Source organism: Equus quagga, chromosome 7 (genome assembly GCF_021613505.1).
Source record: "Equus quagga isolate Etosha38 chromosome 7, UCLA_HA_Equagga_1.0, whole genome shotgun sequence".
NCBI lineage: Eukaryota > Metazoa > Chordata > Mammalia > Perissodactyla > Equidae > Equus > Equus quagga.
The window spans coordinates 24,648,802-24,675,732 of NC_060273.1; the positions used below are offsets into that span (position 1 = coordinate 24,648,802).

General features: G+C 38.5%; 1 protein-coding gene across 5 annotated transcripts in view; it reads left to right on the top strand.

Moving 5' to 3' along the window:
* LOC124242811 (S-adenosyl-L-methionine-dependent tRNA 4-demethylwyosine synthase TYW1) overlaps positions 1–26,931 on the top strand; it is a 213,546-nt gene that overhangs the window by 96,627 nt on the left and 89,988 nt on the right. For 4 of the 5 annotated variants that reach the window (XM_046668117.1, XM_046668119.1, XM_046668120.1 and 1 more), the window contains exons 11-13: positions 1,342–1,451; positions 12,143–12,320; positions 25,558–25,693. In XM_046668117.1, the coding sequence (XP_046524073.1) occupies positions 1,342–1,451; positions 12,143–12,320; positions 25,558–25,693 (424 nt within the window). Of the gene's footprint in view, positions 1–1,341; positions 1,452–12,142; positions 12,321–25,557; positions 25,694–26,284; positions 26,410–26,931 lie in introns of those variants that run through there. The other variant, XM_046668121.1, reaches the window with a different exon arrangement.

Below are 26,931 nucleotides of genomic sequence, written 5' to 3' on the forward strand. Positions count from 1 at the left end.
TTGACAAGTTTGTTTGTTCCTTTGTTTCCTTTAAGCATTCTTCTCAGGTATCATTATAATTTTGTCTGGCTTATTTGTTTTCTGATAAGATGTCAGATGTAATTTTTATCTTTGTTCTTCTGTAATGTGTCTTTTTTTCTCTAACTTAAAGATTTTCTCACTTTCTTTTGTTTTCATCAGTTTGAATATGGTATTTTTAGGCTGTTTCTTATTTTTAAATAATCCTGATTTTTGTCCTGTGAGCTTCTTGGATCTGTGGTGGTTTCTCATTAACTTTGAAAAATTGTTGGCTGTAATTTTTCTACAATTTCTTCTGTTTTGTTCTCTGTTCTTCCCTTCTTGGATTCCAATTATACATATTTGTGACATTTTGATATTTTCCCACAGCTCTTGGACGCTGTGTCCTTTTTTCACTGCAAAAATTTCTTTTTTGCCTTTGTGTTTTAATTGGCTTATTTGCATTGGCCTCTCCAAGTTTTTACGCTCCTCAGCTGTTTGTAGTCCACTGTTGTGCCTTTCAAAGGCCTATTTTTTCATATTTAGCATTTCTGTTTGATTATGTGTTACAATCTCCATCTCTCTGCTGAATTTACCCATCTGGTCTTCCATGTTGTCCACCTTTTCTATTAGGGCTTTTAACATAGTTGTCATAGTTTTTAAAAATTCCCTTTCAAATAGTTCTAACACTTGTGTCAAAAGAATTTGGTTCTGTTGATTGCTTTGTCTATTAGAAATGTGTTGTTTTTCTTACTTTTTTGTATGTCTCGTAATTTTTTGTTTAAAGTCAGACACCTTGTTTAGTACGTTAGAGACTAAGGGGAATGTTTTTTGTGTTTAGAAATCGGCACACCTTTCCTTTCTGCTAGGCCTTTATTGTTGGTACCTTTTAGGGATACCTTGTGTGCAGCATGGGGGCTGATTTGCTAGAGGTTTTTCCTCAATGTGTGATCCATCATGAGCTTTAGGTCTTCCCGTTGCACTGCCTCTCAGGAAGAGTTTATCACTATGATCTTGCAACTCTTCTGGCAATATTCTCAATATTCTACTGTTAGTTGTTACTGGATGCTTGTTAGCCTGGTGGTGGATGGCTGGGAGGGAGGGTTGCACATTTTGTATTGTTCTGATTAAAACCTCAATCTTGGCCGGAAGGTAATTCTCTATCCACTCCTCTCTGCTAGGTGTCCTGACTTAAAATAAGTTGGAAAATATAACTATAAATAGCTGAGCTCTTAGAAGGAAACCAACTCTGATTTTGTGATTTTTATGGACTACCTTATAGTAAATGACTAGCTGAGATCTTTTTACAGGGAGTCTTTTAGAACTTTTGCCTCTTTTTCCTAGACACCACACCAATCCAGTGGGCACTGAATGGCGGTGGAAAATGGACCAGCCTGAAATGATCTTAAAGGAAGCCATTGAAAACCATCAGAGCATGATCAAGCAGTTTAAAGGTATTTATCTTCCATCTACAAAGGAATGTTAGTAGCCTGAATTAAATTGGTAGAGAATTGCCTCTTTGTCAGCATTTTGTCCCCTCTGGCAAATTTTCATAGGGCAAAGTGAAAACTCTTTAGAAGTATTATATACATTTTGGCCTGTTTAGTTTTTACTGATAACTTCATATTTGATTTCATGGAAGAACTGAAAATTTAATTCAAAGTTTAGCAATTTATAATATGGCGTACTCAGCCTGTAAGTTTTGCCTGGGAATGTAGCATCATCCTTCCTCACAACTTTTGCTATTGTTCTATCTCGATGGGCACAAATAAGCCTTATGACTGGACTGCAAATTTTAAATCATTGGAAAATTCTTAAATATCAGTTACAGTATTAGGAAAGCATTTTTTAATAAATGCCATATAAAAGAGGAGAGAGAATATTAATAAAATTTCCTCCACATTTTTCATTGTAATGTAGTAAAATTCTGCCACTCAGTTTCTAGAATTTCATGATTTAGTTCTGTCTCATGGTTAAAGATATTTGACTTTCCATAGGTTACTAGTTCTCAAGCTTTAGTGTCATTTGGAGGGCTTGTTGAAACACAGATTCCTGGTTTCCTTCCACAGAGAATGGTTCAGTAAGGCTGAGGTAGGGACCAACAATATGCATTTCACAGACTTCCAGGTGATATTGATGTTGTGCTGGGGACCACACCTTGAGACCCACTGTGGTAGATAGATGTGGTGGACTTATAAAGTGATGGGTTTATAAAGACAGTTACAGATGATGAAATGAAATTTGTTAGGTTCCCTGTTAAATCTGTATGCTTCTGTCTCTACCTACCAGTTCTAAGTCCTTCTCCCCTATATTCTCCTTTGCTTTCACATGCAAAAATAAAGAATGAATTCCAACCAAGGTTGTTTTGCTATAAGCACCCTTGTGGTGCTAATATCATATGCAGGAGTCTTTATAAACTCTAATAATTAGCATTTTGAAGATCACGTGATTCTTTATGTGAAGAAATTTGTTTTCTTAGGTCACTCCTTCTTGAGATTATGGTGCTTCCGATGTGTGTTTTTTTCCAACACCATCAAGCAATTCTTCAGTTCTCAGTAGACACTGACTGTTCTATAAATTTAATTCAGTTCTGACAATATCTGGAGATAGCATCAGACCTCTCAAGTTGAGGGTTCAGTCCTATAAGACTGCCTCTACTTCAGATGCCAATAGCAAGGCCAGGGTGTTGCCTGTGCTTTTGACTGGCTAGCTATAAATTGGAGGTTCCCACAACCTCCTCCTCGGATTCAATTAATTTGTTAGAGTGGCTCACAGAACTGAGAGAAACACTTCCCCAGGTTTATCAGTTTATTATAAAGGATATGATAGAGGACACCGATGAATAGCTAGATGAAGAGGTACGTAGGGCAAGGACTGGAAGAGTCCTGGGCCCAGGAGCTTCCCCATGGAATTGGGGTGCAGTACCCTCCTGGTACATTCACCAACGTGGAAGCTATAAAGTCATGAACGATCTTGTTGTTCAAGAGTGTTTATAAAGCTTAATCTGTAGCCTCCTTTTCCCCTTCCCACAGGCCCATGGGTGTGACTGAAAATTCCACCCTCTCATCACTTGGTCTTTCTGGGGACGAGCCCCATTCAGAGGCTATTTAGGGATTCTACCCTAAGTTAACGCATAAGCGTAAACTCAGGTGTACTCAAAAGAGGCTTCTCATGAATGATAAAAGACACTCAGGAAATGGCAAGCATTTTAGGAGCTTTGTGGCAGGAACCAGGGACAAAGACCAAATACATTTTTTGTTATACCACAGTACTTCTTATTACTCTTCTCATTTCTTATGAGAAATTGAGAAAAGGAGTGCAAATGCTGATTCAAGATCAGTAGTATCTTTGTAAAGAATATAATTGTTATATCCTTTATCAATGATTATATGAATAATTATACCTTTATTTTATTCTTTATGAATTTTCTAGGGAAAGTTTACCCGTACATATTTGTGTGTGTCTTAGGTCTGTGCTTATTTTTGTACATTTGCAAAGGTGCTAATCAATATTTTAATATTTCATCTTGACTTTTAGTCTCAAACTCCCCCCCCCCTTTTTTTTTTGAACAAATTACATTCTCTTATTTGGATAAAGCAGTGTCTCTTAGCCGTCTAATGGAAGATTAAACGAAACTGGTGAAGAACTTGTAAGTCTCCACATCTGGAATTTGACTAGCTTTTCTTGGACGCATTGTTGATTTAGTTAATATTGTTGATTGTTGAACTTCCAATAAACCATATGCCTTTTAAATAAATTTCAAGGCAAAGCCTTATTTTCTTTTGGATAGTGTATTAGAGTTCTCTAGAGAAACAGAGTCAACAGGACATTGTGTGGGGGTGTGTGTGTGGAGAGAGAGATTAATAGAGATTGATTTAAGGAATTGGATCACATGCTTGTGTAGGCTCTGTGAGTCAGAAAAAAAAATCTGATGGAGTAGGCTAGCAAACTGGAGATTTAGGGAAGAGTTTCAGCTGGAAGAATTCTGTCGTGCTTGGGGGAGGTCAGCTTTTGTTCTGTTAAGGCCTTCAACTGATTGGATGAGGTTCCATCCACGTTCTGGAGGGCATTCTGCTTTACTCACATCTACTGATTTAAATGTTAATCTCATCCAAAAGACACCTTCACAGAAACATCCAGAATAATGTTTGACCAAGTATCTGGGCACCGTGGCCCAGCCAGGTTGACACTTGAAATTAACTATCACAGATAATATCAGAAGCAGGCAAATGCCAGTAATTTTGTCTTTATGTTCTAATATGTTTGTTTTCATTTAGCTCCTAAAGAGCCAATTGAACCCTTAAAAAATGGCACAATGACTGAGGATGTGTGTTTTCTGGATATCTGGGAATCTCCCTGAATGAATTGTGTCCCGGGCAGTTTGTGTGGGGAGGAAGCAGCCCTGAGGAGTAGACATTCATTTTTCCATTCTGAGATGTCCTTGATACAGAATGACAATCTGAGTTTTGATAGTAATTTTTCTGACAGGAACATTTTTGCAAACTCACTTTTAATGGAAATAAGTGATGAATAAATCATGAGGCCAACTTTATTCACATTAGTAACATGTTAGGGGAGCTCAGTGAGCACATATTTTTGTCTCCCTAGCTTGTTGAGGGGTTTGTTCTGTGCAGAAGGGTGTTATCTGATTTAGTAACTGTGGGCTTCCTTTAATCAGTAGGCATCTCAAATACTTTTTATTCAGGTTCCCATGGTGTAAGAAACAAAGGAGTTTTAAAATATGTATTGTCTTGTAGGGGGATGATAGATACAGGACCACAGGGAGAAAGAATAGAGCATGTCTGTGGATAAATGAATCCTGATTAGGGGTCAGAATGCCTAAGGGGGAGGGAATGATCTCCAGAAATTCCACAACTGCCATCAATTTCATTCTGAAAAATAGCATTTATAGAGCATCTACTTTGCCCTAGTAATTCCCACAAAGGATTCTTTCTTCATACCTTAATTAATTGACTTGACAAAATGCTACCATGTCAGCAAAACATCTGTTTATTTAATCAACGATAAATTTTCTAGAAAGGTTTTCAAATTGGAACTGATTGATATCAGTACACCTATACTCTTCAGGGTACCAAAGCAATTTTTCTTTAAAAGCAGTATAAGAAAACAGGTGTATACTTAAAGGTGTGCTGCGTTGCAGACTGGCCGGCACCTGGGTGAAAAGGATTTGCTCTCATTTGCTATACTTTCACAAAGGGTGAGAACTCCCTTAATTTCAATTTTTGGATTGTGGTGACTATCTGTCAGTGCTTTTTACTTCATTCTGAGCTTGAATAAGACATTACTTTTTTGGAAATCTGTTTCATTGCTGTAATAATCACAGTAAATCTTGTTTGAAACTGTAGTAGTAGAAGAGAAAAAAACTATTAAAAGATGAAATGCATAACTTGTAAGAATCTAGAACACTGCTGGAAAACTGGTAGTGGTCTGCAATACTTAAAAGACAAAAATGTTAATTGTTTTCTTTTTAACAATGTCTTGACTTTGGCAAAATCATAGAATTTTCGTATTTCAGAATACTGGTTATGTTTTCTGTCTTGGCTCTCTGCAGAAAGTTATCTAAACCATTCAAATTGATAGTTGCTTATTTTATTGTAGACATTCACTAGGCAATGAGATTTTTTAACTTCACTCAGTCTTTATCAGTGATTATAGTCTCAAGTTTTCAATTTTATGAACCTGAATTTTCTGCTGCAATCAGTGAAATCTGTGTTCTGTCTTTCATTCATCCCAAGGGAGTAGGGTATAAATAAAACAAGTCACCGTCCTTTCTGGATAGGCAGCCTCAGAGTAAGAATAGTGAGGCTAATGCAAGTCACTCCACCTGTTCTGAACCCACTCCCCTCACCTGGGTGCAGCTCCTACAAGGATCCTACTTTTGAACTCTAAAGATGCAGGAATGACTTTAGATCTTATTTCAGCCTGGTGGAGAGTCTATTCTCTGTCTTCCCCAGATCTGAACTCCTCAGTAGAGACTGGTTTGGAGAAGTGGCTTATCTCCTGTGGTGTAGAGTGACTCACCTACAGATGCCCTGAGGAAACTAGTTCCCTTTCTCTTCTTCCACACCCATATTAGAGTTGCCCTGTTAAAGCCCCTGTGTCCCTTTGTGGCTTAAAACAAGCAAAACAAAATAGACCAAAAGGAAAGAAATGTTTCTGGTTTCCTTAGTTGGAAGTTGGAATACATTTTCCTATAGAGAAAATATTTGAATTTGATTAGGTGATATTGGAATAGATTTATTAGTACTATAGGTGTTTTACAGATTAATTTGATGTTGGGGGTTGGAATGACAACTTAATCTCCATTTTAGTAATAGTGTATCTGTGGGAATATGAATTTCTGGTTTAAACAGAAATGCTAAGTAACAGGACTCTGGTAAATTGGAAATTACAGGTAATTTTCAAAGGTTTGAAGCCATTTTCTTCTTAGTTTGTTATATTCTGAGTATCTCCACTTTAGCCTCTCTTTAGAGATCCACTCTTTTAACTCATTAATAATTTCCCTTAGTCTCCCTTTGTTTTATAGGGTGCTTTCCCACTCCATGATGAACACCCACTCTCTCCCTGGGTCTGGTTCAGTCATTTTTTGATTTTATTTTTGTGTAGGGTGAGACTTGTGGGTATTGTTGCTTATTGTTTCTTAGTTTCCAGCTTTAGGTGAGTGACCAGCCTTGAACAGATTCTGAAGATATTCTAATTTTTTAAATGCTTCCCTTTTGTGCTTCTATTCTCAATTCTGAGGGCAATCATTGTCTTTTCAGTTATTTAATTAAATCATTAAGCCAGCTTTCTTGTCATGACCTTTGTTAGCTTTCCCTTTATATACATGCAAAATTAACTTTATATTGATTACAAGTGGGTCAGAATTTCAGTGCAACACAGTACCCTTTCAAAATGCTGCCTTCCCCAGTCTAAATACCACCACTGCAGGAAGAACTAATTCCCAGGGAATGGGACTGAAGTTTCTTTAGCTCGGTTTCCCATCAGTTCAGCAGATGTCACGTGAGTGAACAGTCTTTGTCAGGAACATCCTCGGTGCTGAAGATACAAAGATGAAAAGGACATCGTTTTTTGCTAGAGGTTTATCTATAGTTTAAGCCAGAAAGAAGTGAAGTAATGGAAAAAATAAAGGGTCTCCAATAGATGGTTTTCACAAGCGACATATGCTAAAGTACACATCCAAAAGAAACATGGGGCAGGTGGGGGAAGTGAACACCACCTGCTAATTGTTCTCTGAAGCTTATTTATGAAAGTCTCAGAGTGGAGGTGGCTATATTGAAGATATACATGACGTTCAGCCGGGAGGGGTCTTTAGGAAGGTCTTTGGCCAGGAACTGTATTGTTGTGAGAAGAAAGAAGAGAATATTTTATTTCTGATTGGTCTAATCTTTCGAAATAGGAATACTCATATATGTCTATTATACCTGAATAAAAAAAGAAGACATAAGAAAGTATTCAGAATAAAGGTTCATTATTAACCACTCCTCCTCAGCCCCTCCAAAAGAAATAGCAATACTCTATGCTGAACAATATACCCTGTTTGTTTCTGTGTCATTCGGCTTATTGCAGCAACATTAGGATAAGAATTCTGGAATCTTAAGTTTCTCCTTTGGCATCTTTCGCTGAGATAAGGTATGCTTCTTAGTTAATCTGATGACTATAGTGATTGTCCAGGATCAGGAAGCTGTTTAGGATAAGAGAAATATCAGAAAACTTGCTTAAGAAAAAAACAAAATCGGAATAACAAAGCAGGTTGTAGTTGTGAAAAGGACAAAGTTTAAGGAGACAGGAAGAGAACAGATTGTGGATGTGTGTGTGTGCGTGTGCATGTGCATGTGTGTGTGGGCTGCATAGTGGGAAATTATCCCTATAGATTTGCTTCTGAAATATAGTGTTTGCTGTTCCCTGGACTGTCTTCCTGCTCTGGGACTTCTTTCTATTAGAAAATTAGAGGATATCTTATTTTCTGGCACATTTCTGTGAAGACGGTGAAGAAATGCATGAGGTTGAGTCCCTGAGGGTCTTGTTTTCCGGAGGACTGCTGTAATAACCTCTAACGATAGGCACGAAATAGAAATGTGCTTTTTGAAGGAGAGAACCAAGGTTTTACATACTCTCAATGCCTTACTTTTGAGAAAATTAGGATAATTTTTAAATCTCAGAATCATTACTTTAAAAGCTTTACCCATAGGGCTTTTTTTGTCTTGTTTTTTTTTCCTTTTTTATTTTGAAGAAGATTAGCCCTGAGCTAACATCTGCCACTCCTCCTCTTTTGCTGAGGAAGACTGGCCCTGAGCTAACATCCATGCCCATCTTCCTCTACTTGATATGTGGGACGCCTACCACAGCATGGCTTTATAAACGGTATGTAGGTCTGCACTCGGGATCCAAACTGGTGAGCCCCGGGCTGCTGAAGCAGAATCTGCAAACTTAACTGCCGCACCACTGGGCTGGCCCCCTTGTCTTGGTTTTTGTTTGCTTGTTTTTGTAGTTGTCTAAATGGGCAAGTAAGATATTTTTGGTTGTAGCTTTGAGAGGCGGTGGTGGTTGATCTCTTTGCTTTTAAATTTTCCTCTTTCTTCCCTGGCTGCTCCTTGGCAGTGTTTGCTGGCCCCTCTTCCTTTCTCCAGATATGTAAGTGTCCTAGGACTGAGTCTTGGTCCTCTTCTCTCTCTATACTTACTGCCTTGGTAAATTATTCAGCCCCTGGATGGAAATACCATCCCTGTGTTAAAATGTTTATTTCTACCCAGTCCTTTCTCCCAGAATTCCAACTTGAATGTTGGACACACATTCAGATATCTAACAGATATTTCAAACTTCACATGTCTAAAATTGAACACATGATTCCCGTCCCCCCTGCTCCCCCGCCCCCAAAATTTCTCTTACCCACAAGGCTTTCTTTGTCTCAGGTGATGGCAACTCTTTTGCTCTGGCCAAAAACAGTAGAAATCATTAACACTTCTTTCTCTTATATCCTACGTCAAATCCATTAAAAAATCTTGTTGACAATACCTTCAGACTAGATCCAGCTGATGATCCCTTCATGCCACCTCCACTGTCACCACCTTGGTTCAAGCCACCACATTTCTTGCTTACATTATATAGTGGCCTCTTGGCAGATTAGCTTCTCTCCTTGCCCATCTGTTCTCAATGTCGCACCCAGTGTGATCCATTTAAAACAAAAATTAGATTAGGCCCCCCCTTCTCAAAACCCTGCATTGGCTCCCCACGTTACTCAGACTCTGAAAGTGTCAGCGTGCTCCCACTTTAGGGCCTTTACTCTGCTGTCTGCAGCCTGGAGTGTTCTTTCCCTCTTTATTTTTTCAGCCCTCTCTCTCCTCTCCTTCAAATCAGATCTCACCTTTTCAGTGAGCCTTATCCTGACCACCCTATTTCACAGGGCAGCCTGCCTCTTTTTTTTCTTGGGACTCCTGATCTTTACCTTTTCTTTTCCATTTGCTTATGACCTTCTCATGTGCTAAAGAAATGCATTTTCTCTGTGGTAGCCTAATGTTACCACATGTGGCCCTTTAAATTTTAATTAGTGAAAATTAAGTAAAATAAAACGTTAGGTTCCTCCGTCACACTAGCCATATTTCAAGTGCTGAAGTGTCACCTGGCAAGTGGCTACTGTGTTAGATAACACAGAGAACATTTCCATCGTCTCAGAAAATTTTATTGGACTGCTCTGCTATAGAATTTATTGATTTATTGTGTTTAATGTTTATTCTCTGATAATGCAAGAATATAAACTTCACAAAGGCAGAGGTTTTTCTCTTTTTACTGATAGAAAACTTGCCTAGAACAGTGGTAGGCACATAGTTGGTGATCAATAAATATATATTGAATGGAATTACCATTCAATAATAAATAAAAATAAAATAATTTAAAAAATTGAGTTTCTGTTTCAATTCACAAAATGATTGTTATTATAATAAAAATATTTGCAGCTAATATTTTCTGAATGCTTCTGTGCTAGACCTGCATCATACTAGTTATTTCACTGAATTCTTGTAATAGCTGCGTGTGTGTGTGTGTGTGTGTGTGTGTGAGAGAAAGTGAAATCTTCATCTTACAGATCAGGCATTGTGTGTAGAGGGGGTGAGTGGCTTGACCAAGGGCACAAACCAGCTTAGTGGTAGAGCCAGAGTTTGGAACTGGTGCATCTGACTCCCAGTGGGTCAGGGCCTAGCCAGTGCTCAATTATTCTGCTTTCTGAGTTTTAGGTTAATTTTGCAGTTAAATTTGCGGGTTAAATTTGCCCTTCTACTCATTTGCTCACGGGGGGATAAAAATTAGTGATATTTTTTACATAAAAGAAATTTTATGTTTAGTGCTGAGTTATCTTGGCAACACAGAGTGAGTTAAGGGTCAAGTTTTATTTAAAACCTTGATTCACTTGAGTTAAGATCTTAGATTTCAGTAACCTAAAAAATTATTCATCCAGAAATACTGACATGAAATACATTCTTAGAAATGCAGTTTGATGTCATAAAAGAAGATATCACCTGCCACTTTTAGATTGTTCTGATTTTAGCCTGTATTATGTTGGTTTGACCTCTTGAATATTTACTTCTACTTGCTTATTTCCAAGTAGCTTGTGTGTGTGTGTGTGTCTAAATTAAAATCACTTCATGGAAGGTAAGGCACAAGCGAGCAATGAAAGCTAACTTTATTTTCTACGGGTTTTTTTGTTGTTGTTAAGGCGATAGTGCCTGGGATTTAATTATTTTAAGAAACGAGGATACAAGTGATAATAACAAATTCTTAATGAATGTTTCTTGTGTGCCAGGTACTCTGCTAAAGCCTTTACATGCATTATCTCATTTAATCCTAACAACAGTTCTGTGAGGATTGAAAAACTAGTGACCGAGAGGGAATGTGAACATGCTTCCCCCACCACCAGTCTCCATGAGGAGTCTGTATCCCTTGGAGAGAATATGTTCCTCAAAAGGAACATAGAGATAATTGATGGAAATATCTCAGGTAAAAGAGAGAGATTTTTATTTGCCTTCTTACACTGTTTCCAAGTCTTTCAAATTCAGTCTTAGATTGAGGGACTTTCATGAATGCCTTCTACGTTTGAGTCTAGTGCAGTGCTTCTCAACTCATGCTGAACACTGGAATCACATGGGAGCATTTAAAAAACACTGATGCCTGAGTCTCATCCCCCGATACTGCAATTTAGTTGGCTTGGGATACTGCATGGACATTGGGACCTTTAAAAGTTCTTTGGGTAATTCCAGTGTCTGACTAGGGTTAAGGACCAGTGGTGTGTGCCAGTGTTCCCAGACTTGTCTGAACATCTGGGGAGCTTCAAAATCTCCTCGTGCCTGTGCTCCTTCTCCAGAGATGGTGATTTAATTGCTCTGTGCTGCTGCCTGGAGCTTGGAAGGTTCAAGATTCCCAGGTGACTCCAGTGTGCAGACATATTTGGGGACCTCTGGTTTATTTAGTGGTTTTCAACCTTGGCTGCATATTAGTATCACCAAAGGAACTTTTAAAGCCCCCATTACCCCCGGCTTGCACCCACTCCGGTTCCAGTGTCTTGGTGGTGGACCTAGGTGGCAGTAGTTTTGACACTCTCTAGTTGATTCTCAGTATGAAGCCAGAGGTGAGAACTGCAGATTTCTTCTTTTTCTCTCTCTTGTACTTTTGGACCAACTACATTTAGTTTCTCAATTCAGAATACATACTTGAGGAAGGAAGGAGGACATGGACATGATCAGTCTAGAGAGGCTTTTGCTTTGTAGATTTACTACGTTCATTTTCTTAGACCAACGTGAAGGAATGCAGAGCTAAGCAGGTTATGGAAAGTAGTATGTGCTGTGTTCCATAATTAGCTAACAAAGTTAGTTTAGCCTGCTTGTATTGCTGTAATTTAATTACTACTAAAGCCCTGAAACCAAGAATGAGATTGCTGATTTTTCTGATTTAATAATTCTAGTTTTTTTTGCCCTCTGGCCCTTGTTTTGTATTATTGGCTGGTATCAAAAATTAATTTGCCCTCTGAAATCAAAGAACCATTAAGAAAAGTTAAAAATTTTTATTTAAGAAGAATAAAAGTGATATCTTCTATTTGTGCCTTATTGAGCTTGTTCCTATTCACTGTGTTCTCCAGGAGTACCGGGTGTCAAAGAAGAACGCTTTGAAGAAGGAATGACAGTAAAGCACTGTGCATTGTCCCTTGTGGGAGAACCCATCATGTACCCAGAAATCAACAGGTTTTTGAAACTACTCCATGAGTGTAAAATCTCCAGTTTCCTGGTCACAAATGCACAATTCCCTGTGGAAATCAAGTGAGTGGTCCAGCTTATTAAGCTATACTACTTGAATCTGTATTTGACTGAAAAGTAAAACTAGTAGGTGTTAATATACTCAAAAAGGTTTTATTGATTTCTAACTACATACAGTTGTTGGCTTTTGGGGGCAAGGTGGTCCTGCCCTTAAAAATCTGTTCTTTTAGGAAAGATAACATTAAAATATAGAATATAAGAACATAAGACTAGACGCACAGATAAGTTGCTGCAGGAATTCAAAAGAGAATGCAGTTTTTTCCAGATGGGAGAAGCAGGGTAAAACTTCTCAGAGAAGGCATTTAATTTGGATCTTAAAATACAGCTGGGATTGGTACTTGGGGAGGTTGAAAACTTTAGCTTTTTAATAAGAACCTCCCAAAAGATACTGAGTTAGGGTATTTGTGGTACCATTGTGAAAATATAATCAATCTGAACCACAGAGTGTACAAAAGAGACTGGCAGCTGGAAACCAAGTTGGAAAGGTTGGGAATAGATTGTGGAGGACTTCAAATGCCGTTCTTTAGAAAGATCTTGCTTTCTGCAGAGTGATCTACTAGCATGGTATAAAATGGGAGAGCCAAAACGCAGGAAACTGGATAGGAGATTATAGGCTTGTTTAAGTAAGAGTTATAAGGATGAAAGTACAACAGTGAGAATGAGGAGTCTTAAAAACAAGATAATATTGAGGCACAATAGATAAGCTTGGCAAACTGTATGACTCTGAGATCCCTGCATAAAAGAGGACTAAATGATGACACAGAGAGTTCTAGCCATGTTGGTTGCTAAGATTATGGTGCCCTGTAAGAGTAGAGGGATCACAAGGAAGGAGCAGGTTTAGGAGGTAAGATGATGAGGTTGATTTGGATGACTTAGAGGGAGGGCTCTCCAGATGGAGAGGACCATCTCCTGGGGTCTGGAAATGACCTGTTTTTGCATTTTACTTGAACTGTGCACATTTTATAGTGCTGAAAACATTAAATTTTACTTAGTTGTTATTTACCTGTGCTTTCCCCATTAGACTGTGAGTTCCTTGGCCAGTGACCCCTGCTTATTTATCTTCATGCCACTAGTATAGTGTTAATGCTCAGTAGATGACTGGTAAAGTATTAGGCAAGTTCCCATATAGTAGTAAAAGACAATGATCTTTCTGACTGCAAATTTGTTTTGTAAATACTGGCCAATAAGGTATAACATGAAAAAAGGAGAAAGTAGTTGTCAAATATAAAAGACACTATAATGTGTAGAAAGAATGATCACATACACACAGGCACATGGACAGTCATGCACAAAGTTTAAAATTTAGCATCATAGGAAATCAAAGAGTTGATTAAAATTATTGGCTACCAGGCAATAATATGAAAATCAGCGACTTTGTTACAAAGACAGCTAAAATGCTGCTTTTTGCAGTGGTATAAAAAGGTAAAAGGAAAAAGTTTTTAAAAAGTGTGTAAATTTTGCATAGGGCCACCATTCCTTTTTTTTTTAAACTTTTGTTAGGTTTAAAATCCTTGACTTTTCAGATGGCTCATGAGGGAGAAGTTGGAATAGAGTGGTGTTGGGATATATACACACATATATAAAAAGGGAGTCTGGAGCTGGCCCCGTGGTGTAGTGGTTAAGTTGTGTGCTCCACTTTGGTGGCCCAGGATTTGCAGGTTTGGATCCTGGGCGCTGACCTAGTAATGCTCATCAAGCCATGCTGTGGTGGCATTCCACATAAAATAGAGAAAGATTGGCAAGAGATGTTAGCTCAGGGCCAATCTTCCTCACACACGAAAATGGGGGGAGTCTATGCCAAATTTAAGGCATATATGCCTAAAAAGAATTGAATCTGCTAGGAGTAGCATATAAAATGGTAACCAGAGAGAATGATTCATTGTTTGATCATGCGTAGTTTACCTTGTGAATGTCATCATGGATTGAGGAAAATTATTGAGAATTAAATAAGATATGTACTTGAAAGTGTCCAGCAAAATGCCTGACACATAGTGAACGTTCAGTAGATGTTATTGGGTCTCTCCTCCCCACTGTTACTGGTGAGCCTCCTCTTGTCAGCAGGAGAATCATGATATGATAAGATATCAGTACTAGTCTTGACTACTGTCAGCCAAAAATGGGATACAATGGTGTATGGTTCCAAATAAATAATTCTTGATTGACTAAACCAGTCTTTTAGTAGTATGGGTACTGGTAAATTGAGAGGGAGGCAAAAAGGAGGACGTAAGCTGGCAGAAGTGGAGGAATAGGGTATTAGCAAATTTCTCCCATTTTGAACACAAGAGTTTAAAAATGGAAGAGTGCACTCTATGAGAAGTTCTTGTTAGTGCCATCGAGTCGATTCTGGCTCCTAGTTCTCCTGCCTGGTCTTTTTGTGCCATCCTCTCACCTTCTGGTGCCGTATCAGACAATGCTCTGCTGCTATTCACAGGATTTTCATGGCAAATCTTTTGAAAGTGGGTGGCCAGGTCCTTCTTCCTAGTCTGTTTTAGTCTGGGAGTTCCACTGAAACCTGTCCACCATGGGTGACCCTGCTGGTATTTGAAATACTGGTGGCATAGCTTTCAGGATCACAGCAATAAGCAGCCACCACAGTATGACAACCACAGTAGCAGATGTGTGATGTGGTTCCCTGACTGGGAAACAAATCTGGGTCACGGTGGTGAGAGTACCGAATCTTAACCACTATACCCCCAGGACTGGCACTATGAGAAATATGCAAGAAAGAAGGAATACTTAGAAAAGGGACATTCCTTTTTTGGATTTTTAATGTATTCTTCAAGCTCCTAATATTAAGGGTGCCATGATTCAGAGAATTGCATCCCTTTTTTGGTTATATGCTCTCCTGAGCATAGGAGAGAAAATGTAGAAAGTAGCCATTTTAAGTTTGGACTTTAAAGAGTGAGTGACATGTTGGGGCCAGCCCCCTTGGCCAAGTGGTTAAATTCTTGTGCTCCGCTTTGGCGGCCCAGGGTTTCACTGGTTTGGATCCTGGGTGGGGACATGGTGCCACACATCAGGGCATACTGAAAGGGGCACTCCACATGCCACAACCGGAAGGACCTACAACTAGAATATACAACTATGTACTGGGGGCCTTTGGAGAGAAGAAGGAAAAAAGAGACAGAAGATTGGCAACAGATGTTAGCTCAGGTGCCAATCTTTTTTTTTTTTTTAAAAAGAGTGACATGTCTTGGTTATCCACTGAAATACCTATCTAAACAGAGGGGAAAAAAAACCAAAGCTGAGACTGACAGATTATTGCTAGGATCTGGGAAGAATTTCTGATAACTGAGACCCTGATAGAGACGAATTGAAGAGCATAACGAACATAACCTTTAGGTGTACCTGTCTCTGAAGAAGTGCAATCCTGCTGGCTTGGGAATAATGTATGTGCCCAAATGTTAGGAGTCCTAAATATAAGGCAACCTCCTGCCCTCACATTTCCCCAGTGAAGGATGTGAATAATTCAGAAAAAGTTTAAAAGAAGAGCAATGGGCTTTGCCATAAGAGATACTAAAATATATTATAAAACTCAAGTTTCAAATACTCTGGACTGTAGAGGAATGATACAAAATAGTCCTGAGACTGTATCTACTTTTAAACTAATTGTTCCATCACGTAAGGCCTCTTTGGGTTTAGCTAAGGGCTCTCTCCCTTAGCTCCCACCCCTGTGCCCAAGAGAAAATGGAAAGAGAAATAGTTCTCTAAGTGCAGATAATATTGCTTTATTTCTGTGAATTAGGAGCAATCTAAATACCAATTGTCTCTAGTGTCTTAGTTTTTTTCAGAAGGAGTAGCCTATAGATTTATGAATATAATGCAGAGGTCATTAATTTTGGAAGTTACCCCTAATGTGTGTGGTACTAATTCTATATAACAGGTCAGCTGATTCAATTCAGCTATTAGGTGAACCTCTTGCAACCATTTTATCTTTGAGCCTACACTAGGAAGTAATACTAACCCATATTCTGGTATCTTTTGAGGAGAATCTTGACTTTGTCAGTTGGTCTTCGCTTGACCCACATGCGAGTGTTACATTCAGGCTAGCGGCCTTTTCAGGGTACTTAACTTTTCCTTAAGAGGATTTCAGTCTCCCCTCCAGCTCCAAAACATATGGCTCTTTGCTGACAGTGCGCCTATTGAGGGGAGTTTTCACAGTGAGTGGTCCTCAAAGATTTGTGGAAGATAGAAGCAAACAGGTAAATGAGAAAGCTGTTACACTCTGAGTAGCTTTATATTTTTGTTTGTCAACACAGAGGCTAATAAAAATGACAAGGATGTGTAAGACACTTAGTGTTAGTAATAGAGCCGATGGTGTTTGGACAATAAAAGCCATTTCTTTTGTGGAAAAGCCCTTAGTTTTACCAAAACAAGTGCTTTTATGATGGTATTTTTGGTAGGCATATAACTGATATTCTGTAGCATGTATCATTTATCTTTTGTTGTAACCACTCACCTTAAAACTGAGTCACTCAAACTAGCAGCCATTTATTTAGCTCATAATTCTGTAGATCACTTGGCTTTGCTGGTCTCAGTGTTGTTTATGTGTCTAGTCAGTTGGCAGATTCACTGGGCTGGCTGGTATATGATGGCTTTGGCTGGAGCTGGAGCCTCTGCTCATGTAGCCTGTTATCCTCCAGCAAGCTTCCTGAACTTCATTACATGGTGGTAGGGTTTCAAAGAAAAGCAAGAGAGGGCAAGCCCCACCGTATAAGCATCTTTCAAGTGTCTGCCCTGTCACATTTGCTCACTTCCCATTGGCCAAAGCAAGTCACACTGCTGAGCTTAGAGTCAGTCAGTGAGAGGGCACTCAAAGCTACAGGGCAAGGGGACATGGATATAGGGAGAGGAAGAATTTATGGCCATGTTTGCAGTGTACCATATAGCAAAACAGACTTTTCTTGTCAAAGAGGATAACATTGAACTACTGGGACTCAATATTTTTCAGGAACTCAATTGAAAAAAAAATTATGGTTATGTGTGATGGCCAGAGAGTTGTTAAGACCAGAGGTCTCAAACTGGCAGTTAATGAGAAGCTGGTCTTATTTGTCCTGAACCATGATTAAAAACTTTTTTTGAGCCAACATTTAAAATCCAGATTTTAGGCAAAATCTGACTTTTGAAAAAAGACAGTCTGGCAAAAATTGTCAAGAGCCAAGTATGAAGTGCTGTTTTTACAACACGAGAACACTTCACTCTTATCTGTTTTTTTACTCACAACACTTCTGACACTAGATGTGTGGGTTTTCCCATACCAAGTAATTCTGCAGTTCTCTGCGGACACCAGCTGGTGTCCTACAGTTCAGTCCTATTCTGACACTACCTGGAGTTAGTGCAGACCACGCAGGTTAACGGTTCAGTCCCACAAGGCTACCCCCGCCTTCAGACACCAATCACAAGTCACAGGTTGTCATCTGTGCTTCTGAACAACCAGCTATAGATTGAAACTTCCCATGACCCCATCCTCAGTTCGATGATTTGCTAGAACAGTTCACAGAATTCAGGGAAAACAGTTTACTTAACTGTTACTGGTTTATTATAAAGGATACAACCCAGGGACAGCCAAATGGAAGGGATGCATGGGACAACGTATGGGGGAGGGGCACAGAGCTTCCACACCCTCTTCAGGCGTGCCACCCTCCTAGCACCTTGAAGTTTTCAACAACCCAGAAGCTCTCTGGACCCCGTCATTTAGGGGTTTTTATGGAGGTTTCATTACATAGGCAGGATTGATTAAATCATTGTCCATTGGTGATTAACTCAGTCTCTAGCCCCTCTCCCCTCCCTGGAGTTTAGGGGGTGGGACTGAAAGTTCCAATCCTATAATCACGTGGCTGGTTCTTCTGGTAACCAGCCCCCAGCCTGAAGCTATCTAGGGGCCCATCAAGAGTCACCTCATTAGTATAAATTCTGGTATGGTTGAAGGGGGCTTCTTATGGATAACAAAAGTTACTTCTCTTACCTCTGTTACTCAGGATTTAATTCCAAGGGTTTTAGGAGCTCTGTGCCAGGAACTAGGGACAAAGACAAAATATGTATTTCTTGTTGTATCACAATATGACACCAAGTAATGATTATCTTTTCGATGAAGCTTGTCCTTCTCAGTTTGCCCCACTCTTCACTATTTTGTTGTCTCCTCAACCCTGAGGCTGTGTCATCTGCTACTCTTCAGAGGAATTGCAGTGCTGATTCTCTTCCAGTAGAGAAATTTCTGTTATCATTTCTAACAAATGTGCAACAATGAAAGGTAGACCAAGAGTACCACATAGTCCAAGAAAAATGGAAGCATATTGCTTTTAGTCCGCCTTTACTTTTATCATAATTTTCTTATCTATTTATTTTATATTATTTTTCAGTTTACATTTGAAATCTTATATATTTTCTTTGTTGGTAGATACTGTTAATTCACAACTTTCTGTCTGGTAGCAGGCTTCATAATAAGATAGAGCTGTGTTTCATATTTAACTGTGACACAGTTAACCTTTAACTTCCCACACTCCCCTCACCACCAAATTTGTCCTTTTGTACACTTACTTTTGAGCACCTTCTTCGTTGAAACTGGCGTGAACTTCATTCTTTTCCTTTGCTTTTTCCACCTGTATATCTGTTACTTTGTTTACTTTGTGTTTTGTTTTCTTTAGTTTTTGCTAAGAATTTCACCATATGTGTTAGAGGACCTCTATAAATTAGATAGCTCTTCACATATTAGATGCTTAGTAAGTGTTTGAAGAAATGCATGGATTTTAATAAAAATAAAGTTTTCTTGTATTGTTAGCTCAAAGTGGTTACCGAAGACAGCTACAATGAAATGAAGATTGATTATAAATACCATCTGATTCTTTCAATAGAAGTTTTCTTTTTCTGCCAGCCTGTTTATTTGTAGTAAATATGTTAAATTTAAAATATAGTCTTCTCTTGTGTCTATAAGTTGATGGAACACTTGTAAGAAATATGCGTGTCTAGATAGGCAGTGCAGTGAAGTGGTGAAGAACTTGGGTTCTGGTCTAGAGGAGATCTGGGTTTAATTTTCACTGGATCTCCTGCTGTCTTTCTGACGCTGGAAAGGTAATTTTTCAATGCCTAGTTTTCTTACCTGTAAAATGGTTATAGTAATAATGACTACCTTATAGTGACATTGTGAGTATATGAGATAATACATGAAAAACACTTAGAAGTTTCACCTTTGGAAAGGTAGGCTAAGTAATGTTGTCAAAGTATACTTTAAGGCAAGAACCATTATGTAAGATGGACTTTTCTGGGGCCGGCCCGGTGGCACAGCGGTTAAGTTCACACGTTCTGCTTCTCGGCGGCCCAGGGTTCGCTGATTTGGATCCTGGGTGCGGACATGGCACTGCTTGGCATGCCATGCTGTGGTAGGCATCCCACATATAAAGTAGAGGAAGATGGGCACGAATGTTAGCTCAGGGCCAGGCTTCCTCAGCAAAAAGAGGAGGATTGGCAGTAGTTAGCTCAGGGCTAATCTTCCTCAAAACAAAAAATGGAGTTTTCTTAATAATAAAATATTAAACATAAACATAAAACAATATAACAAGTCAAATTTGTAAACACTCAGTAACATAATCTCAGAATTGCCAGAACTAGAAGGAGAAATAGTAGGTTTTTAACACACTTCTTTCAAACAGATGAAACAAGCAGATCAAAATCAGTAGCAGTAGTGAAGACTTGAACAACTAAATTAACAAATTCAGCCTATGTTACAGAAATAGAGCACCGAAACCAGAAACTTTGGAATATCACTTCTTTTTAAGAGCATAGAACTTGCTTGCAGAACAATTGCCAAATGGCCATATGCTGGGCATTATAGCAAGTTTCAACAAAGTATTGAAATCATATACTAGTATTGTAATTTAAGCAGTGTGCTTCTTATTTGCTTATGGGTCAAAGAAGAACACAATGGACATAGAAAATATTGTGATAAATAGTGATGGAAATAAAAACAAAACTTGTGTGTTGGATATTAGCAGGAATAGCCCAGTACAAACATTCAAAAACCTCTTCCTCTATAGAAACAGTGAGAACCCTGGAAAAAATTTTCAGAATCAACTTTTTCTTAACCAAAGGTACGCAACAATCTAAGAAGCATTTATTCTAGAAAAATAGTGACTTTCAGTAAGAACAGTAAACTTTGTGATGTGTTAATGTATCCTATTCCATTCCAACTTCCCCAGCTCTGCAGTAGCCTTAAAACCAGTTGCCTGCAGTCATAGTGAAAACCAGCAGCTTGGCAGTCAGAGGAGGGGGCAAAACAGCATTGGAACTCCTTCAAAGTCCCATTCCCAGATAACTGTTATCATATGGCTTGTGTGGCAGTTTCCTGGAAACCCTCACTCACAAGGATTGTCTTTACTTGAAGTGACTCAGGGTTTGTCCAGTGAAAAAGCCTTTCATGGGTGTTTCTCACAAACAATTACTGGCAGTTGTATAACTTCACAGCTGCCTGAGGCAGCAATAACACTTGGGGCAAACAAGAAGCTAACCAAAATCTTAAAAGGAAAGGCTGGGGAATGAGTTGTCCATAGGGGACTTTGAAAAGCTCCAGCATATTCCTGGGAATCCGAAGACCACATGCATGGGCAGAGCTGTGGGCATGTGGGAAGATTTGAAAAGGCCCTATATTCTTACCTCTGGCTCTTTTACCGAGTTGCCACATAATATTATTTAAAATGTCAAGTTTTCATCCAAAAGTGATATAGACAAAGAAATAAGATTATGGCCCATATATAGAGAAGAAAATAGCAAATAGAAACTGTCCTTTTATTAAATTCCACATTTAGGTGAGTTCCTGCAGTATTTGTCTTGTCTGTCTGGCTTATCTTACTTAGCATAATGTCCTCCAGGTTCATCTATGTTGTTGCAAATGGCAGGATTTCCTTCTTTCTCCTGACTGAATAATATTCCATTCTGTGTATATACACACACAACATTTTCTTTATCTATTTATCTGTCAACAGACACTTAGGTTTTTCCATGCCTCGACTATTTTGAATAATGCTGCAATGGACATGGGAATGTAGATCCCTCTTCAAGATAGTGTTTTCATTTCCTTTGACTATATACCCCGAAGTGGGATTGCTGGATCATATGATGGTTCTATTTTTAATTTTTTGTGAGTCGTCTATACTGTTTTCCATGATTGTACCAATTGACATTTCCACCAGCAGCTCACAAGAATTCCCTTTTCTCTACATCCTCGTCAGCACTTGTTAGCTCTTACTTTTTGTCTAACGGTCCTGACCGGGGTGAGGTGATATCTCATTGAGGTTTTGATTTGCATTTCTCTGATGATTAGTGATGTTGAGCACCTTTTCGTGTACCTATTGGCCGTTTGTGTATCTTCTTTAGAAAAATGTCTGTTCGGTTCCTTTGCCTATTTGTTAATCAGATTATATTTTTTTGTTATTGAATTGTATGAGTTCCTTATATATTTTGGATATTAACCCTTTGTTAGATATATGATTTTCAAATATTTTCTCCCATTCTGTAAGTTGCTGTTTGATTTTGTTAGTGGTTTCTTTTGCTGTGTGGAAGCTTTTTAGTTTGATGTAATCACACTTGTTTATTTTTGCTTCTGTTGCTTGTGCTTTTGGTGTCATATGCAAAAAATGATTGCCAAGACCAGTGTCAAGGAGTTTTCCCCCTATGTTTTCTTCTAGGAGTTTTATAGTTTCAGGTCTTATATTTAAGTCTTTAATCCATTTTGAGTTAATTTTGTGGTGTAAGATAGGGGTCCAATTTTATGTTTTGCATGTGAATATTCAGTTTTATTATCACCATTTATTAGGAGACTGTTCTTTCCACATTGAGTATTTTTGGCTTCCTTGTCAAATATTAGTTGACCATATATGCATGGATTTAGTTCTGGACTCTCGATTATGTTCCATTGGTCTATGTTTTTGTTTTTATGGCAGTACCGTATTATTTTGATTGCTATAGCTTTGTAGTATAGTTTGAAATCATGAAGTGTGATGCCTCCAGCTTTTTTTCTTTTTCTCAGAACTGCTATGGCTATTTGAGGTCTTTTGTGGTTCTATACTAATTTTAGGATTATTTTTTCTATTTCTTTAAAAAATGCCATTGGAATTTTGATAAGGATTGCATTGAATCTGTATATTGCTTTGTGTATTATGGACATTTTAACAATATTAATTCTTCTGATCCATGAACATGGGATATCTTTCCATTTGTGTCATCTTCAATTTCTTTCATCAATGTTGAGAAGTTATTGAAACCAATATAAAAATACACTTTCCAAGGCCCTATCCCTGGCGACTGATGGAGTTTTGGAAGAGTTGCCCAAGCACCTGAGTTTCAGGTGTATCCGATGCAGATCGTCCTGACCACACTTGGAGAAAAGCTGCTGTGAGACTTGAAGTACTGCTCTTGGCTTTCTGTGACGAGAGGCTCAGCCTGCACTGCCCACAAACTGGCTGTTCTGCTGGAGGACTAGGAGAACAGACTCCAGAGTCACTTTCAGGCTTGAGTCTTGTTGTTGACACTTATCTTTGTGGGTCCTCGACCAAGCTGCTTAACCTCTTTGAACCTCAGTTTCATCACCTCTAAAATGGGCATAAGTAACAGCTACCTTGTTGTTTTATTATGAAGATTCAGTGAGAACATAAAGCACATAGCACAATGTGCCAGCACATGATGAGTACTCAGTAAATGGTAAATAGCTTTCTTCTTCTGCTTTATGCTCCTTCCCACCTCCTAAATTATTTGGCCTGATGTGACAGTCCCAGATTTTCTTAGAGATAATAGCATTGGATGTTCGGGCCACTTGGGTTACTTTTTGTCCAATAGGAGCATCAAACTTACTGTTTAAGCCACTTGATTTCTTACAAGCATAAATGTCTCCCCCTTTTCCCTTTCTATAGAGAGGGAAAAAGAGAGAGGGGTTTTTCTGTTCTATTACAATGCATTTCTATATATGATCATTCTTAATTCAGAGATTTAAAATTAGCAGGATTAAGGGTCATCACAGTAATCATATCAAGATTCATTGGGCATTTTCACTGGGGATTGGGCTAAGGTTATATATCCCTTTTATTGTCCTTTTTAATTCTCCTCAGCAGCAATGTGAAAATCTCAGACACAGGAATTATTATGATGATTTTAAGGATATAACGTTCTCTTGCTTTTTGCAAACTAAAATGATGCTATCTCTGTATAGACTGGAGATGGTCACATGCCCATGCTGGTAGTGTTATTGCCTGTCCTGAGGAATAGATGCCAGTACTAGGCAGACGTAAGATCCTTGAGGCTCAGCAAATTTCTCCAAGATCCTTTTACTGCTTTGGAGTCCCTTAGGAATGAGCTCTATAATTCCTAGGGACTTTTCCTCTTCTTCATTCTTCCTCTGCTCCCTAGCAAGAGATCTATCAACTTCCTTGATAATAACGTCTCAGGCATTTAGTATTGACGGAAATTCCTCTTTGGTACTGTCATTGTCCAGGGCTTCCTTTTTCACAAATGATGGAGGTTTGTAAAATAACTATGGCCTTTGGAATTTACTGTTCATAATCTTAAGTAGTTATGGAGGCATAGTGAAAAGGTCAGACCAGTTCCCATTTTGCATCAGGCAGCTGTATGACAAAGTCCTGTAAGTATGAGAAGGTGATAGCCAGCAGTATCCATTAAGACAATCTTTTCATTTTTTTATAACGTAAAGTCCAGTTACAGTAGCATAGCGAGTCTATTTTTAAAGAGGCCGCCAGCAAAAGGGGTGATGAGACACTGCTCCTATTACAGTATGCTGTTATTTTGCATTTTCAGTAGTCGATATCCTTTGCTCAGTAGTGACACGTTACTGAACTTTTAAGGATTCCCTTTGTGTGTTAGTGTTGGAGAGGGATTAAAGCAATGAGAATCTGCCAATATTTTAATCTCTTCTTTCCTAATTTTGGTCAGAGTTTCTCCAGTTTTACTAACTTGGGGTTTAGACTCTTCTGATTTTTTTATATGTTACTAAGCCAGACCATTACGAACATTTGTTTGGCCTATATGCCCTTAAAAGTTCTCTCAGCTGAGGTCAACAATATCAACTACAAAAAAAGTAGCTTTAAGTGTCTGCCCGTATGGCTGGATAAAAAGAAAAATATGGTTCTTGTCCTTCAAGATCTTACACTCAAAAGATTGATAGCACTGATTCTGATAGAAAAGGTACTTAAACCACTTTGATGGTGAATTTTATGGCATGTGAATTATATCTCAGGTTTTAAAAGTGTATAGACTTTGAAGCAAAAAAAATGCATGAATAACATTCTAGGAGTAAATACAAATTGTGGAATGGTTATAGTAAATTAATAGTGGAAGAATTTGGTCAGAGGATTGTTAAGGAGGAATTTCTTCTTTCTAGTTCTAAATTCATTGTTCATTGAAGAGAATGAATTATGAGATCCATTTGAAGGGAGAACAGAGAGGCTTTGGAAGAAGTACAATCTGGGCTTAAAACGTAACTGGCAAGAAATTTAATAGATAAGAATGACATTGTGAAATGAGTCAATGAATTTGAGAAAAGTGAAAAATGAGTGGTATGCATGGGTACTTATTAAGAAGGCAAAGAAAAATAAGAATCTGCAGCATACATTTTTCTTCTGGGGGATGGTCCTTTGTAAGTTCTTGATTGCTGTTCTAGCTCTGTGTTGCTTAAAGCTCCCTGAATGGGTCATTGTTTGCCCACACAAGGCTTCATTTTAAAACCACTCCTGCTCTCGGAGGCATAGGTGAGGCATTGCTGTGGCTTTGTGCCCTTCCAAGAAGCCTTGAGCTTTTTGGTTTTGTTTCTTGTTCCTTAGAAAACTTCCAGTGGGAGAGGGCTCATCAGCACAGACCCCACATGGTTGTGAGGTTTCAGCTGTATAAGTCTTGAGTGGTAGAGTTTATGGAGAAACTTTGGTCTGAGACCCCGCTCTCATTGTGCTGAGCTAATGCTAGATCTTGTTTTATTTATTTTCCACTCAAACCTAGTGTTTGAAGAGGGATCAGTTTTAAGTAAGTGAATGTTTTCAGTTTATTAGGGATGGTGTCCAGTCATTTTTAAAAAGAATCATCTTGTCATGTTATTAAAATCATTGCTTCATTCTTCTGGGAGAAGTAGAAGCCTCTAGACCTAGTGAAATGTTTAATTACTACATCTATTACAGATTGTAAGTTTTTGGTCATGAAAAGCCTTACCTAGGCATAATTTGGTTTTTCTCTCTTTTTTTAAATTACCAAGGAATCTCAAGCCAGTTACCCAGCTATACGTCAGTGTAGATGCTAGCACCAAAGATAGCCTGAAGAAAATCGACCGCCCACTCTTCAAGGATTTCTGGCAAAGATTCCTCGATAGTTTAAAAGCCTTGGCAGCAAAGGTAAGAATTATGACATCTTTAAAAGAAAAAAAAAAAAGAAATAGAGGATGTTTTTTTCTTTTTAAAATAAAAAAGACAATAAAATCTTTAACCTTTTTTTTAGGCCTCCACTTTTATTATTCAATAAGTATTTATTGAGTTCCTCTTAAGTTTGTAGCAGTCTGTCTTATATATAATATTTGCGTTACATGTATTTAGGGAGAGAGATACACATTCCCAAAGGTCATTAGTAAGACATGGTGAAGTAGCAGTACATAGCAACCCTAGAAGAGGTGTCAGCAAATTGTACATGTTTAAATATGAAGTTAATTTTCTTGAATTTCTAGAATAAAATTTCCTACCCAGTAAGGGTAAGGAACTCAGCCTTAGAATGTCCAAATTAAATGTCTTTTCCTGCAGACACTTGCTCCTTCTTATGTCTTCTCTTATGGCATACTTACTTTCCCTGTTCTTTTAGCCCTTAAGTAACCTTCTGATTCTTCTTTTCCATTCGCCCCATATCTCAATGGATGGTATTTTCTGTTAGTTTTCTCTGCCTTCTTCTCTTGTAACCATTTCCCCTTTTCTGTTCTCTTTGCTTCTGCCCTGCAGTCCTTCCTGCTCTACCCAAATCTGACTATTACTGAGAATCACTACAGGAGCTTAAATAATGACTGTTTCCTGTTCCTAGTGGGATTGGAGAATCTGCAGGATGTTTAAAACATCCCAGGTGACTTTGATGTGCAACCAGATAAGGGTGTCACTGTCCCAGAAAACCTTCCTTTCTCTCTTTTGCCCAGCACTTACTTTGGCATTTCTAACCCCTCACTGTTTGGCTACAGTGAACGTTTTCAGACTCGTTGTTCATGATATTTCCCAGGAATACTATACTTCCCTGCTTAACTTGCAATTTCTACAAATGTGCCCAACACTTTCTCGAAGTCCTTGGTTATCTCCTCAGAGTCTAGACTGTCCTTTCTTTCCATTTCTTTGACTTGTAGAAATTCTATGCACCCTTCAAGTCTCAGCTTCCTTCTTACCTCTACTGTGAAGCCTTTTCCAGTTGTAAATAACTGCCCCTTTCTCCCTTCCAAAGTATTTTATCTATAAAGTCATGAACCATATACCTTACGTTTTTGGTTAACGATGGACCGCACATACAACGGTGGTTCCATAAGATTAGTACCACGTAGCCTAGGTTTGTCGCAGGCTATTCCATCTAAGTTTGTCTAAGTACACTCTATGATGTTCACACAATG